General features: G+C 30.2%; 2 protein-coding genes across 2 annotated transcripts; one reads left to right on the top strand and one right to left on the bottom strand.

Moving 5' to 3' along the window:
* The first annotated feature begins 598 nt into the window (after positions 1–598).
* Positions 599–3,319, top strand: LOC140887873 (dehydrodolichyl diphosphate synthase 6-like). Its single transcript, XM_073295441.1, has 2 exons — positions 599–896; positions 1,993–3,319. The coding sequence occupies exon 2, from the start codon at positions 2,019–2,021 to the stop codon at positions 2,883–2,885; it is 867 nt and encodes a 288-aa protein (XP_073151542.1). The 5' UTR covers positions 599–896; positions 1,993–2,018; the 3' UTR covers positions 2,886–3,319.
* Positions 3,320–11,022: 7,703 nt separating this feature from the next.
* LOC140892676 (probable L-type lectin-domain containing receptor kinase S.5) lies at positions 11,023–13,906 on the bottom strand. Its single transcript, XM_073301627.1, has 2 exons — positions 12,685–13,906; positions 11,023–11,871 (listed from the first exon to the last, which is right to left on the bottom strand). The coding sequence occupies exons 1-2, from the start codon at positions 13,904–13,906 to the stop codon at positions 11,105–11,107; spliced, it is 1,989 nt and encodes a 662-aa protein (XP_073157728.1). The 3' UTR covers positions 11,023–11,104.
* Between the last annotated feature and the right edge of the window lie 3,023 nt (positions 13,907–16,929).

The raw sequence follows: 16,929 nt of genomic DNA, 5'->3' as shown, positions 1-16,929 counted from the left end.
TTTTTATTTAATAAGAATTATAATTTTTTTTATAAAATTTAAGTAGTACATATAAAAAAATACATTATTTTATAAATTACACATATATAAATTGATAGTTGAGATATTTGAATTGAATGTGAGGTCCATATAAAAAATTGTTGGACGACATTTTTTTGTTTTTGATATGATGATGCGACAAATTGTGAAACACGAAAAAACTCATATCGAGTTTTTATCGCTGTGAATGCCCTAAAAGATCTCTGTTTTTGATACTATGCGGTCAAAATCAAGTGCCAAAGAATCAATTTCTCATGACTTGAAAATTTCTAGCCAAAATGGTACCAAAATTAGAAAACTGCAAAAGTTTAATGGATTAAAACTTATCTATAATAATTTAGTGGATTAAATTCACACACACATACGATTGTGCATGTCTATGGCTATGAGAAGATCTCACGAATATAAACAACGAGATTCATGGAACCCGATTTATATTTATAATTAAAAAAAATAATATTATTTTATCACATACGTGAACGTGACAGAATCATTTCAATTTTAAATTTGTTGTTTTTGAAAAAACCTGAAAAACGGGGAGGTCGATCGATAAATTAGATTTTCCCTACAACACATGAAGCATACCACACCAAAGCTGTGATCCCAACGGATATAGCCCAGTTTTCTTCCTTCCTCCCTTTCTCCTTCATTCACACAAAAAACTCTGTTTCCCGCCGACATTGCCCCCCAACAATCGCGCATATAAACACTGTTGAATCCTCAAATTGGTGTACTAAACTCTAGTTTTTGCATTTGTTTAATCTTGTTCTGTAACGTCTTTCTATCAAGAACTTTGCAGCCAGGGTTTCGGTATTGGAACTGGTTTCGCGATTTTCTGGCAATAATCATTCGCGGAGGTAATTTTTTTCGCCTATCGCGCACGATTTGCGGTTGAATTCTCCGTATTTATGCTTTAGCCTTTATGTGTCGTTCAGGAATCTTGAAAAGTTGCGAAATTTTGCTTTGCGTTTGGTTATTTTTGTACCTTTTGTCTTAATAAGTTTGAACTTAGTTCGTTGCTTTGGTTTAACTTTGGGGCCGGAGTGTAGAGTCGAAGAGATTTCCCAAAAATGATGTATATGGTGTGTTTGGAACGGAGGAGCCCGTGATTCTGAATCCATCATGTTAGATTATATATTTTTTTTCTTTTAATGGAAACCGAGCTCAAATTCGTTATTCAAATGTGAGACCTATAAGCCAAACTCAATCTAAGAGTGTATTTGGATCTATGTATTTTAAATTATTTAGCTTGTTTGGATTGAAAAAAAATTCAAGGGATTTTTAAACCATTCCATAACAAGTTAAATAATTTCCAAAGTCTTCGTTGGGGATTTCAAGTAAATCTAAAATGATTGTCATTTGAATCCATTTCTCAAATCAACTGAAGTTTATTCAAGCCAAGTGGTATCTCTTGTACGTATTTTGATTTCATCGTGGTTACGACAAGTTGTTGCCTGAAATCTGCTATCCTCTGAAAAATTATCTGTTTCCACTTTCAGTTTAATTTGAGTTTCTTTTCTGTCTCTGCCCTCAGTGGAGGGAGGTCAAGAAATTTTATGAATTAACATTCAATGAACACGAGCCAGAATCAGGCTTTTGATTCAGGGGTGTGGGGGGCACACTTTTTGTATAATATCAATGTGAAATTGCGGGAAAAAAAAAAGGGTAAAAAAGATATGAAAAAGTTAAGATTTGCGGATAATTACTTGAAGACTGTCCTCCTTTATGCTTGAGAAGAGGACACATTCCGCCTCTGTCGGTTCCATCACCATGTCCTTAATAGTGTTGCAAACGAACAAGGTTTTTGATCAGTACCTGCAGAATTTGACATGAATTCTTTTCTCACTTTTATATCTCAGTATATCATTGGATGAACTTTCCTCATAATTGTTGAGAATTATGCTTGGAACGGTATGTTTAAATTCCATTGGCTATATTCTACCGAATTTGCAGTGTCATAGGTTTGGCAAAAAATTGAAATGGAGAACAAGAAGGAAAGTTTCGTTGGCAGGTTGTTTGGCAGTTCTGTAGGCTACATGCGGAGATTTCTTTTTCGTATTCTTTCTGTGGGTCCAATTCCAAATCACCTAGCCTTTATTTTAGATGGCAATCGACGATATGCCAAGAAGTGGGATCTTGGAAAAGGAATGGGCCATAGAGCTGGCTTTCTGTCTCTCATGTCATTGATGAAGTACTGCTACGAATTGGGTGTGAAATATGTGACCATATACGCGTTTAGCATCGACAATTTCAAAAGAAGGCCTGACGAAGTTCAGAGTGTGATGGATTTGATGCTTGAGAAAATTGAAGGTTTGCTCAAGGAAGAAAGTATAGTGAACCAATATGGGGTGAGGGTATATTTTATCGGGAACTTGAATCTTCTAAGTGACACTGTAAGACTTGCTGCTGAAAAGGCCATGAAAGCCACTTCCAATAATGACAAAAGCATTCTCCTTATTTGTGTGGCCTATACTTCAACTGATGAAATTGTGCACGCCGCTCAAGAATCTTGCGAAGATAAGTGGCATAAGATTCAGTCTGTGATGAAAACGAATGATGCTGAAAATGGTGATGTGGGTAAAGAAGAACGTGGGGAAAACTATGATATAAAGCTTGTAGATATCGAGAGAAACATGTACATGGGAGTGGCACCTGATCCTGATATCTTGATCCGTTCCTCAGGCGAGACTCGATTGAGCAATTTTCTGCTTTGGCAGACTTCAAACTGCCTTTTGTACTCCCCCAAAGCATTATGGCCGGAGGTTGGCTTGTGCCATTTAGTGTGGGCTGTACTGAACTTCCAAAGAGTCCATACTGAACTGGAGAAGAGAAGGAAGCTGCAGTAATATTTCTCTGCACCTCAGTGCTCTCGTCGGAGAAACTGGCATATGATATACATGTACTTGATGCATAATTATCCTTATTTACAGGATATAATCTTTTGGAACCGCAACCTTCACTCGTATCTAGCTTAACGGCGGGAAAGAAAGAAGTACATCATAGGAGTTGTCCTTCAACCTGAGGGGATACTAAAGTTTAAGTCTATTTATCATCATTTACAAATAAGCAGTCATGTATTGCCAGTTTTAGACACGACCGAATAATTAATGATTGTTTTGCATTGCAAAGTAAGCATCCTGGCCGTGTGTATTTAGTATGTTGTTGTATTGCATACGGGAATATGAGGTATATTGTGAATGCAGAACTTTGGGCACTTGAAAGGCGAAGGCTTCATTCTTATGTCCGTGATATGATGTTGACCTTCACCCTTTGATGTAAGATTCCGCAAGTCTATAATTTTGAGCTTATCCTAAAGCTCTTTTAATTTGGTTTATAATTAATTATTTTAATCATGTTTTAACTAAGATATCCAATGGTACATTGGTTTCTTGAAAAAACCTAATCTTGTGCAAAAATTCATCAAATGAGTGGGGAGATATAACCAACACTCGATTAGATAGAGATGTGCTGAAATCTTCAACCATTCTTATTACCTTATTGGGATTACTCTCTAATATCTTCGATGATCTGCAAGGAACGTCGTCGATATCTTTCAGTGTTCTACACTTAGCTACAGCCAGACTGATTTGCCTAAATTTTGGATGTCATATGAACAAGTTAGTTTACCAAAAGTGGAGGCTATTGGCCAACACAAAATTGTGAAGGAAAGTCGTATAATGCGATCCCCAGATCTCAAGTAATCGACGGTATTTACTTTCGAGGATATCTATATCTAGCTTATTATCTTACGTCCAATTTAGGAAGCATCTATTTTGTTGACTTGACCAGTACTCTGTTGTTGAGGTACCAAGAAACTCTCACTTGTATTCATAGTAAGGTTATACGTATAATTTAGAGCAAATTTTCAAATACTGAATATTTTGTCATTGATCAACGTTTAAATCAAAATCATATCTCAGCAAATAAACTCTTCCGGTCATTAGATTTTGGGTCTGAGTTAGGCTTAAGTCAGTAATCTTATATGATAGTAGAGTTCAAACTTCGTTATGTGTTGGACTGTCCTAATGTGTCATTTGATTATATCTTGCAAACTTCACACACGAGTGGATTAATTCTTTAGGATTTGAGTTAGGATTTAGTCATAATCTTAACAATGTTGGTTGTCATGCATGGGTTGGATTAAGTTCTTGGAGTTGTATATATGACTTCGACAATCATTTTTCTTTATGCTAGTTTTTGAGTCTGAGTTAAACTCAAGTCCATAATCTTAAAATAATATAAAAAATTAGAGAACTGTCCTATGCATAATCTTCGACAAAATACCTCGGAATAAAAATGATATCTAAAAGATTTCTTAGACTTCTTTTCCATCAACAAAATAGCTTACAAGAGTAAGAAACTATATATATATATATATATATATATATAGAGGAGGAAAAAAGAAAAGCAAAACAGAGAAAGGTGACAAATCAAACAAACGAAGGAATGCACATTATGGATTTCCTTTTTCTTCTTCTCAAAATTTACACCGAAGAGTCAGTGTGCTCTGTATAGCTCTCCTTGCTGAGGTACTGCGAACTTGAATAAACCGAACTTGAATCCAAATCCATCGGCGCTGCAGCAGGCCACACGAATGCTGGCCTGAATAGCGGCACCGGAGGCACAGGCATAGTTCCTGATATGATCATCTGAAATATAGCTTGTGTTTTAGGTCTCTCATTAGCATCAGGATGTGAACATGCCAGCCCCAACAGAAGCAACCTTTTCGCTTCTTCTGCGACCCAGTTTTAAACTTATATACTTATAAGTTGATACCAATATATGTTATAAGTAATCGGTTTATATATAATAGGTTGTTGTGAAAAAGTAAAAAATTTATGGTAAAAAATAAAAACTTCAAAACTCAAAATATATCAAACTCTACACTTCACAATATCTTTTTCTCTCAATTCAATTGTAATGAAGACCTATTTATAGATCCACATTTAAGATTAGTCCAAAAATTAAAACATCATCATCTACATCATCACACACTAATTTTTCACATTTTACAACTCAATATTCAACATTCAACTTTAAATAATTATAATAATAACATATTTTCAACACTCCCTCTTGTGATGATGATTGTGATATGATGACTTTCTTTATTACGTGTTTTATGTACTGCCTCGTTAAAAACCTTACTAGAAAAAACCCAGTGGGATAAAAATCATAGCAAGAAAAAAAGAGTGCAGCCACATAAACTCTCCCTCATGTTATCACGAGTGATTCTTCACATATTCCGTAGATTGCGCATCCCAATGTTATATATATGCTTTCTGAATATTGCCGTATGAAGCGCCTTTGTGAAGAGGTCTGATGAGTTCTCACTTGATTGAATGTAACAGATATCAATATCTTTATTCTTCTCAAACTCTTGAGTGTAGGCAAAGAACTTTGGGGGATATATTTTGTTGACAACTTTTGATGTATCCTTCTTTCATTTGAGCAATACATGCAACATTATCTTCATACAACGTCACAGGCTTCTTGTCTACTGATAATCCACAAGAAGTTTGGATATGTTGTGTCATTGATTTTAGCCAAACACATTCACGGCTTGCTTCATGTAGCGCAAGAATCTCAGCGTGATTTGATGAAGTTGTTACGAGTGTTTGCTTCTGTGAACGCCAAGAAATCGCGGTGCCTCCACGAGTAAATACATATTCGGTTTGGGAACGTGCCTTATGTGGATCAGATAAATATCCAGCATCAGCATAACCAATGATACTTTGATTGGTGTCTTTTGAGTACAAAAGTCTCAAATCTGTCGTTTCTCGTAGATAACGAAATATATGTTTAATTCCGTTCGAGTGCCTCTTTGTTGGATATGAACTGAATCTTGATAATAAATTTACAGCAAAAGATATATCAGGTCTAGTGCAATTTGCAAGATACATAAGGGCACCAATGACACTTAGATATGGTACTTCTGGACCAAGAATAACTTCATCATCTTCACATGGACGGAATGGATCCTTTTCTATGTTTAATGATCTTACAACCATTTGAGTACCTTTCTTCGTGAAATCAGTTTAGTGCGTGATACCCTTATTCGCGATATCAGTTTAGTGTGCGATATCAGTTTAATTTCTTTCTTCGCGATATCAATTGATAATACATTTAGATTCGTAAACGCCTAAACTTAATTTCCAACCAGCATTATTGTAATACTCCAAAGGATTTGTCAAATAATATTACTACTTGGTGTTTTTGAAAGTTTTCTTTCTTTTTAAATTTCTGTAAATTTAAATATGTTTATTTTTGATTTATTAGCCTAAATAACAGGGTAAACTAATTTGTGCTAAATCATGATCTAGCTATATATGGTTCATATGTAATTGAAATATGACTAAAAGATTAAAAATATTTTTGATCCATTCCATTCTTAACATAGTTACAAGCTTTACGATTAAAAAAAAAAAAGATTAAAAGTATTTTTGGTTAAATCTGGGTTCAAATATTTTGTTATAAGTTCTTTTTTAGCTCGTTTTCCTTGTTAGCCGAGTATGGCGTTGTTGCCTGTTGGCTGTCTTGAGCAATTTTTTGAGAATTTATATCAAAATAATTTGATAAAATCCTTTTGATTTGTAAAATTTCTAAAGTAGCCTTGTTTACATATTATTATCATTTCATTGTAGTCTGTATAATAATTCTTATTCTTATTATTCTTATTTTTTGATATATTATTATGATATTTAATATTTCATCATCACAAATAATATAGTTAATAATATTAATTTTAAATATATTATTTTTTTATTAAAATAGTAAGAAAATTATTGCTTTATTTATCATTAAAATAATTTATTATCATTATTTTTATCAGTGTCAAATTTATTGTTTTTATTGTTAATATTTCTTCGTCGTTATTATTATATAGAATAAAGAAGTGAATTAATTACATCATGTTAAATATATTATTATTATTATTATTATTATTATTATTATTATTTTTATTTTTATTATTATTATTATTGTTATTTTTAATTATTATAAAATTTACATTATTTTAGCATTCTTGTTATTGTAATTTCTTCATTGTTATCCTTATATAAAACAAATATCTAAGTAATGATATTATCATTATCCTTATGACTACTAGCATATTATTATTATTATTATTATTATTATTATTATTATTATTATTATTATTATTATTATTAAATAAATAAAAAATTAACGACATTAAAGTGCGACTTATTTCTATTTGTTTTTTTTTAAAAAAAATTCTAGTTATCACCAGTGTTCTAAAAAACTTGATTAAACCTCGTTTAATCTTGTTTAAGCTTGAAACTTCTCCAAACGCCTCGTTTCGGCTAAAAACGGTAAAAAAACTCGTTTCGACTAAAAATGGTCAAACACATGTTGATCATATTAAGTGTCATTAAATACGCTTAAGTGAAATTTTTTAAAATACCAAAATTGATTAATAACACGAAGAAAGAACATGAATTATTAAATTTATTAGTAAGTAATGCTAGCAATGTAAAATTGTACAATCTTGGATAGTTAAGTGTACCAATGATGAGTATATGCAGTACATATTGAAGAATATTAATACTAATATTTTAAAGTAGTCTAGTTAAATTGAGTTTGTATTTGATGATAACTGATATAAAATGAATGATATAATAAATTGAATTAGACTTTTGCAAAAAATCAATGCATTCTAGTTAAATTTATTATATTTAGGCATTATTTACTCCATTAATTTGTGTTAGATATTTAAAATTTTACGTTTAAGCTCGTATTAATACCACATACGCTTGCTTACTTTCACGCTTCGATGCGTTTCGCGCTTTTTAGAACATATTATTAATTGATAATGAGCTTATTTTTATTATATTAATTTTTAGATATGTAGGAAACTATTAATTAATATAATTTTAATACTTTTATGTTTTTAAGAACTTGAAATTTATTCGTTTAATATTAAATTTATGGTAATTTTATCATTTTATTTATTATTTGAATTAATATAATTAAAATTTTAATAAATGTTGAAAAGTTTTTTTGCGTTTAAACTCGTAGTAATCTCGTTTAAACATGAAAAACTTGAAACTTGACTTTCACGTTTCGACGCGTTTCGCTTTTTTTAGAACCTTGGTCATCACACGCCACTTAAAGTGGCATGACTATAAAGGGAATGGATCCCCTACTGTGGCCCTTTCCACAGTAGGGGATGCTGTGGTGTCAAAACGACACCACAACAACATTTCTCTTTCTTTCTTTTTTTTTTTATAAATTTTTTTTATAAATTTTGATTTCACCTTGTCTTTTGTTTTCTTTTTTTACCTTTTTTTTAATACAGTCTAATTTTTTATTTTTTATTTTATATTTCAATTTTTCTTGTATCAATTTTTTTTTATAATTTATCTTTTTACAATATATAATATAATAATATACCAATTGATTAAATATGTCAATATAGAAACAAAAATAAATAATTATATGTTTTACTCTGAAAATAAATAAATTTGGTAACCAAACAATTTAAAAAAATTGAAATGCAAATGTTCAAAAAATCAAACGTTTTATATTCAAATATTCTCCTCCCCTGTTGTAATTTTTTTAAAAAATGAATATAAAAAAGGAAAAAAAAAAGAATAATCAAACATGTAAAAACTGAGTAAAAATAAAACACAAACTATGTCTTCCTCCCAAAAGAAAGAAAACCAAAATGCCAAAAAAAATAAAAAAAAATTCCAAAAATTTAAATAAAACAAATAAAATATATAAAAAAATAGCCTAAAAAATTTTTAAAAATGAAAATTTTTGGAGGGAATAAAAGAAAGATGAAAGCTAAAAGCCCAAAAAACTAAATTTAAATAATATATTTATATTTTAAGGAAGAAATTTGTGTGGTAGTGCAAAAATTATCAATATAAAAGTATAAATTATAACAAGAAAATTAAACAATAAAATCTGACATGATAAAAATGCTAGTATATATATATAAATTGTAATGTATTAAAAAATAAAAATAAAACAAAACAAAACAAAACAAACAGTTATAAAGTGTAAATAAAAAATTAAAATATATTTTTTTAAAAAAAGGAAAATGTTGTTGTGGTGTCGTTTTGACACCACAACATCCCCTATTGTGGAAAGGGCCACAATAGGGGATCCATTCCCGACTATAAATACTTTTCTTTTCTAACGTCTTGATTTTATTTTTGTCACGCCCTTTCCAATGGATGTTACGGTAGAAATATAACATTCTTTGAAACAACTTAAACGCGAAAATAATAATGGATTGTACTGTATTAAAAAAAATAGATTGTACTATAGTGAAACTAATAATTTATTTAGGTTGATTTAGTTACTTTCGTTGCTCGAGACAAGCACGTCTCGAGTCTATGCTCAAGTCCAATCGGTTGCGCGGACAATTTTATTCTTTAATGTTATAATTTGATATAAGTTGATATCCGATGTACTTGTACTCAAAAAAAGAAACTAATAATTTAGGAAGTATCTATTTGGTTGACCTGACCACTACTATGTTGTCGAGGTTCCAAGAAAACCATCGCTTGTATTCATAGTAAGGTTGTACGTATGCTTTAGAGCAAATTTTCAATTACTGAATATTGTCATTGATCAACATTTACATTAAGATCATATCTCAGCAAATAAACTCTTGCAGAGTATGATGACTCTTTATTGATAAAAATTCTAGTAATCAGATTTTGAGTTTGAGTTAGACCAAGTCTGTAATCTTATATAGTATCAAAGTTTGGACCCCGTTATATATGTGTTAAACTATCCTAACAAGTCATCCGTTTATGTCTTGCAAACTTCACACATTAAACGTAGTTGTCCCACATCCGTTGGATTAATTCTTTAAAACTTGAGTCAAGCTCAAGTCATAATCTTATCAATGTTAATTATCTCAAATCAGTTGAACTAAATTCTTAAGGCATGATTGGTACGTTGGAAAGGAATAAGGTATGATTGAAATTAATTTTGAAATGGAATGAGATTGAGAATGGAATGGTTGTTATATTCCATTCCAACGAATGATAGCAGTTGAAATGAAAAAGAATGGAATGCAATTATTTTTAATAAAAAAAATTATATTTTAACTACATATATCAAAATAATAGTTATTCATATGTTTTTATTATTATTATTATTATTATTGATGATATATTAATTATTATAAAATTATCATTATATAATTTAAATAATTTAAATTTATGTTTTTATAGTAATAATTATTATTTTTTCTTATAATAATAAGATACAATTATAATATTATTTTTTAATTTTATAATAAATAAATAATATTATTTATTATTTTCAAAATAATATTAAATAATATTATTTTTATAATAAAAATAATATTTTTTATTTATACTTTTATAAATAATAATAATAATAATAATAATAAATCATAATACTAATAATTAATATTTAAAAAATTTATTATTATTATTAGTATAATAATATTATTGTTTTTATATATATTATAATAATTATATAGGTTAATTAATAGTTTAAATAATCTAATATAGAAATAATTTCCATATAAATATGGAAAAAAAAGATGTGAGAATGACCATTTCATCAAAAAAATGAATGAAATGGTTAATCCCAAGCCATGAGAATACAATAAGAATGTTTATTCTCATTCCAATCTCAAACCAAATATGAGTATATGAAATGAGATAAGAATGCTCATTTCATTCTCATCTCATTCCTTCATACCAAGCATGCCCTTAAATTTGTGTGTATGAACTTCGACAATCTTTCCTCGTGCTAGCTTTTGAAAATATTGGATTAGACTCAAGTCCATAATCTTTACATGATATAAAAAATTAGGAAACTGTAATATCCATAATCTTCAACAAACACAATACTTTACAAGAGTAAGAAACTATATACATATTAGGGACACACAGAGAATAAAAATAACACAGGATTCGAAATCTTTTAGACTTCTTTTCCATCAACACAAAAGCTTAAAGGTCACGAAATCGAATTTCGATTATTTGTGGAACGATATCAATTGGTAGAATGGTCGATAAAGGAAAAAAAATGTGCTAGTTGATGTGAAACCTTAGGAGATCTCCTTGTTGAGGGACTGCGAAGTTGAACAAAACGAAATTGAATCGAAATCCATGGGAGCTGCAGAAGGCCACATGAATGCTGGCCTGAATAGCGGAACCTGAGGCACAGGCACAGTTCCGGATATGATCATCTGAAATATAGCTTGTGTTTTAGGCCTCTCATTAGCATCGGGATGTGAACATGCCAGCCCCAATAGAAGTAGCCTCTCCGCTTCTTCAGCTACAAAGTTTTCCCCCAATCTTGGATCCACGGCCTCGAGTAATCTCCCATCACGGAACAAGGCCCAAACCCAGTCAACCAAAAATTGGTACCCGCCAATCTTGGTTCCGGGTCGCTTGCCGCACACTACTTCAATTAACACTGCCCCAAACGCGAAAACATCTGATTGTAGAGTAGCTTTTCCTGTGTGTAAGCACTCTGGGGCAATGTATCCCATTGTACCGAACAGTCGTCCATCTGTCTGCGGATGCCACGAGTTCTCTTTTTCTAATGCCCGTGCTAGGCCGAAATCACCTAGACGGGCAATATTGAAATTCGAATTTAGCATGATGTTGCTGGCTTTAATGTCTCTGTGAATAACTCTTTGGTCACACTCGCAATGGAGGTGGTGAAGAGCAGAAGCCAAGCCAGAAATAACTTTGCAACGAATGTCCCACTCGAGTGGCTCGACGTCTGGCCTGAAGAGGTGCTGGTCTAGACTTCCGTTCGCCATGTATTCATACACCAACAGGAGTTTCCCTTTCTCGTGACACCATCCTAATATACAGATATTGCATCTACAAATTATGAGTAATCCTTTCCTTTTGTGAAAGTCTCGCTTTCACTTATTTTTATTCGTAAGACAATTATATCTACTTTGGCATAAAAAAATAATAATTTTCTAGGTGAGATTAAATAATAGAGTTATCTCATAAACTTGAATCAGTTTTTGTATTTATCAAATTAATATTCAGCATCAAATAAATAAAAAAACTTCATGCTTCTACACCGAGATCGTAGTGTAATCTAATTAACGGTGATACTACACGTAATCCAATGTATACATATAACATTTTCCTATAATTAATCATGAACTCAAATATTGTAAAAACTAAACAAGCTAGTTGCTACTGCAAAAAATGCCGTTACGTACATTTCACCATTGACCATCAATCGCCACTTGTAAATATTATCAAGAACGTACGCTTCCGAGTATATTTAATCCACGTTCTAATTAAATTTATTTTCAATAGATACTTAATTGCTAGTGAAATTTTCAAAACTCAGTCGAAAGTCCTTTTCATATGATCAATTATGTTAGTAGACAGCATTTTCTTTAGACATTTAAATATTCTGTGTCAACGGTTACATTATTATTATTATTTTTTTGATCAAAGGTTACATTATTGTGTATATATAGTATATCTTAATTATTTGTTAGTTTTCTCACTACAGTAAATTTATTTTAGTTACAAGGGTGTGTTACGCTTGCTAGTTTAATAGAAATACTAGAATTCTATTTAAAAAATTTTAAATTTTTTTTTTTACAAAGTTAATGTTGGAACCAAAAGTGAAAATGAAAGGAATTACCAAGTAATTTGACAAGATGCTTGTGTCGAAGGCGATTGATGATGGAGAGCTCGGCCAAGAAATCGTCTTCCCCTTTGATGTTCCCTCTATGGAAGCGCTTCACAGCAATCTCCGATTCCTCCTTGGCCAAATACCCTCTGTACACCACCCCAGATGCTCCCTCGCCCAGCTTATTATTCAAATCGAAACCGTTGGTTGCCTTCTTCAAATCCCTGTACCTGAATTCCCGAGGCAAATCCAATGCTGGCTCCACACTGGGCTCCGGATTCGTCCCCTGCTGCTTGTGCAAACAGTACACAAACCACGCAGCGCCCATCAGCAGCAGCAGCAGCGCCGGCACTCCGGCACCCACCATGATTTTCATCCATTTCTGCTTTTCTTTGGGGAAGTAATGAACCGTTAGGTTCCACCTTAGCACGCAGTTCAACTCCGTCGCGTTCCCAGTCGACGCGGAGAACCCGAAATACGAATACTGGTTCACCTGTTCTCTCAGGTCCAGTTTATCCACCCATATGATCGGCGAGCCGGGCTTGGCCGGAGTGGGGCCAGTTTTCGTCGCCTGTTCCGCCATGTACACTTCAATAATCTTTCTATCGCCATCGTAATCGATCCAAACGTTGTAGAATCTGGTTCCCATTGGAGCAATCATGATGTTGTGAGGTGCTAGAGATTCGGTCTTCACGGACCTTACACCGTTCAAGTCGACGCCCACGTGATTATCGTCCGGATCAAAATCTTGCTTGAAAGTGTCCAGCTCCACCGCTAAAATCTTGTTCGTCGCGTTCCCATCTGTGGACGAATTCGTCAGACCCAGAAACTCCCCGAAGCTATTCGGAGGCAGAGAAAGATCAGGGGCGACGACGAAGGCTAAGCCTTCTGCGGGGGTGTCGTTCTGTGGCCGGTAAACATTGACCAGAAAAGAAGTGTTGAAAGAAGCGGTGGAGTTGCCATCCCAGAGCTTGAAAGGCTGTTTCAATAGGATACGTCCTGAATTGAAAGTCATATTGAAATCAGCAGAAGCTGAGTCAGGGGTCACCTGAAGAGCACCATTGCTGATGGTCGCAGGGGGCACCACCGCCGCGAATATTCCGAAGTGTGTCTGGTTGAAAGGGCCGTATTGGCCGACGAATGTGGTGAGCTTCTGAGCTTCGGCAGTAACTCTAATGGCGGAAAGGAGAGAGAGTATAATAACTATTAATGCGGCGATCATCAGATTTGCCATTACATTCGAGGAAGAAAGATGATAGCTAGCTGTTTAAAACTTTTTTTTATAATTCACCCTGTTTTAAACTTTAAAACTTATATCTTGACAATGAATATTTTATAATTGACCCAGTTTTAAACTTGTACTGATAAGTTGACACCATTATGTTGCAAGTCATCGGTTTATTTTTCTTATATTTTTTAAAAAGATTATTAAAAATTTGGTTAATTCATATTTATTATTATAACAAATATAGAATAAGAGATGCAAATTGGCCTTCATCTATTTACCAAAATTTAATAGTTAACCCGTGTTTTGAATGTAATTTGCATCCAAACATGTTGTTAATAATAATTATCTGGTGTCTAGTTGATAATCTTCTTCCATAAAAATGTGAAAATACAAGATTTTAATATTAATGTTAAATTGGGTTGTACATGAAAATATTTTTCTCAAAATAATTGCTTGATTTTAGTTGTTGCGTACAATATTTTGAGTTTTATAATCATCAAAATTAATAATAAATATATATAATGATCTTGTTATGGACTAATATGTTTCTAGTTGAAAGTATGGTTATTATAAGTTTTTGGATATTTTTTAAAAAATAGTAACATTTTCTTTTAGTTTTCTGAAAAATTTTTGAACTATTATCCTTAATATTTAAATATTATATGTTTGTAATTAAGAGTGTGTTTGGATGAACTTATAAGCTCTTCAAAACTGTTTGGTAAATTTTTTTACAAACAACTTATAAGCTATCAAAGTAAGCTATTTTAAAAAAAGTAGATGCACCCATACTTTTTAAGAAAATATCTTATTTTAATATTTTGTTTCTCATTCGTATCCTTCTATATTTTCACTTATATCCAACATGCTCTTTGCACAATTTTTTTACTTTACTTTACACGATTCAGTCTCCTTGTCTTAAATATTTTTAAAAAAAAAAAATTCAAAGCATACTTTTTTTATAATTTAAAATATAAAATATTATATATATATATTTTTTAAAATAATTTTTTGTTCTATCATTTTCTTATAATTATAAAAACTAAACTATTAAGATATTATTGAGTAATTTTAAAATATTACATATTTTTTTTTAAAAAAAATTCATAGCGTACTATTTTTATAAATTAAAATATAAAATAGTTTTTATTTAATTTTATTAAAATTTTAAAATTATTTTTGTATATATATAATATTTACATCACCTTCATATTATTATACTCTTTTGATAATTTTAACAATAAAAAGATCTTATAAAGCCAAACATATCAACATCTTTAAGTTGTTTAAAATAAGTTCATCCAAACACTTTAACAACTTATTTTTAAAATAAGACCTAACAGCTTATAAGCTCCTAAAACAGCTTATAAGTTTCTACAACTTATAAGTTATTTTTAATAAGTTTCGTCAAACACCCTCTAAATACATTTTTTTTTCTTTAGACAGATAAGTTCTAAATAGTATTTTTTTAAAAAAGAAACATTAAAAAAATTTTGGACAAAATTTTAAACATAAAAAAATTATCGATCTATTCTCTTTGTAGTAACTCGACCCACATATTATAATTAAATTGGTAATAATGTTTAGTGAAGTTAAAACATTTGAGTTATAGAGTAAAAAAAAATTGGAGGATAATTTATTAAAATGTCCCTCTTGTTTCCGTGATTTTTCATTGATTTTTTTGAATTTTTTTGTTTCATTTATATCCCTTGTACGATATTTATTTCCAAAAAAATGTCCTCCTGTTAATGGGTCATACATTTAAGATCCATAAATGAAATAAAATAGATTTCTTTTTAAAATATATTATTTCCTACATTTAAAATTTCATAATTTAGTTTGATAATATATATATATATCTATTTAAAATATATTATTTCCTACATTTAAAATTTCATAATTTAGTTTGATAATATATATATATATATATATATATATATATAATATTAGGTTTTGAACTTGGTTATTAGGTTTTGAACTTGGTTAAAAATAGTATTTAAACTTATTTTAATTTATTCTTTTGTTTATATATATATATATATATATATATATTATATTTTATATTTTAAATTATATAAATATATATTTAAAATTTTTAAAATTTAAAATATAAAATTAATATATTATAAACTTACAAAAAAACTAATACATTATACTATCATTTTAAACAATATAACAGTATTTAATTAGTTTGGATAATTCAATTGTATTTTTGAACCAATTGATTTTTTAAAAAAAAATTCACCTGTTTGATTATCCATCTGATTATTAAAATATCGATGCACATAATTTTTTTAATTTTAGTTGAGTATCATAAAAGATACAAAATGTGATTATATGCTATATTGAAAAAAAAAAAAACATTTCCAATACATAGATAAAAGATAAAAGAAGACCCAAAATCACCCAATGAATTAAGCATTTTCTTCTTCCAGAATAGAAAAGGTCGGATTCAACATAAATATATATAAATCTCTAGAATAAAAAATCTGAAGATTATTTTAAAAAAGTTATTATTATTCATTTCGAAATGAGAACTGATATACATCACAGCTAAAATAAACGATGACATCCAAATTTGTTTGTGTATGGATCGTGTCGTGCTGGGGTGATTCTACACTATGAGAACAAATTAACATGAGAGGTAATAAAAGGATTTTATTAGTAACTAAGTGAGAAATTTATCTTTTATCAATGTATTAGAAATGGTTTTTTCTCAATATAGCTTATAATCACCTTATGTAGCCATTATGATACTCAAATAAAATAAAAAAAATTATGTGAATCAATATTTTAATAATCAGATGAATAATCGAACTGGTAAAAAGATTCAACTGATCAAAAAACACAATCGGATGATCGGAACTAAATATTGCTATATTGTTTAAAATGATAGTAAAATATATTAATTTTTTTAAGTTTATAATATATTAATTGTTATATTTTAAATTTTAAAAATTTTAAATATATATTTATCTAATTTAAAATCTAAATAGTATATATAATCAAAACATAAAATATAATATATATTT

Source organism: Henckelia pumila, chromosome 3 (genome assembly GCF_033568475.1).
Source record: "Henckelia pumila isolate YLH828 chromosome 3, ASM3356847v2, whole genome shotgun sequence".
Lineage (NCBI taxonomy): Eukaryota > Viridiplantae > Streptophyta > Magnoliopsida > Lamiales > Gesneriaceae > Henckelia > Henckelia pumila.
This window is presented reverse-complemented; position numbering and strand designations above follow the sequence as displayed.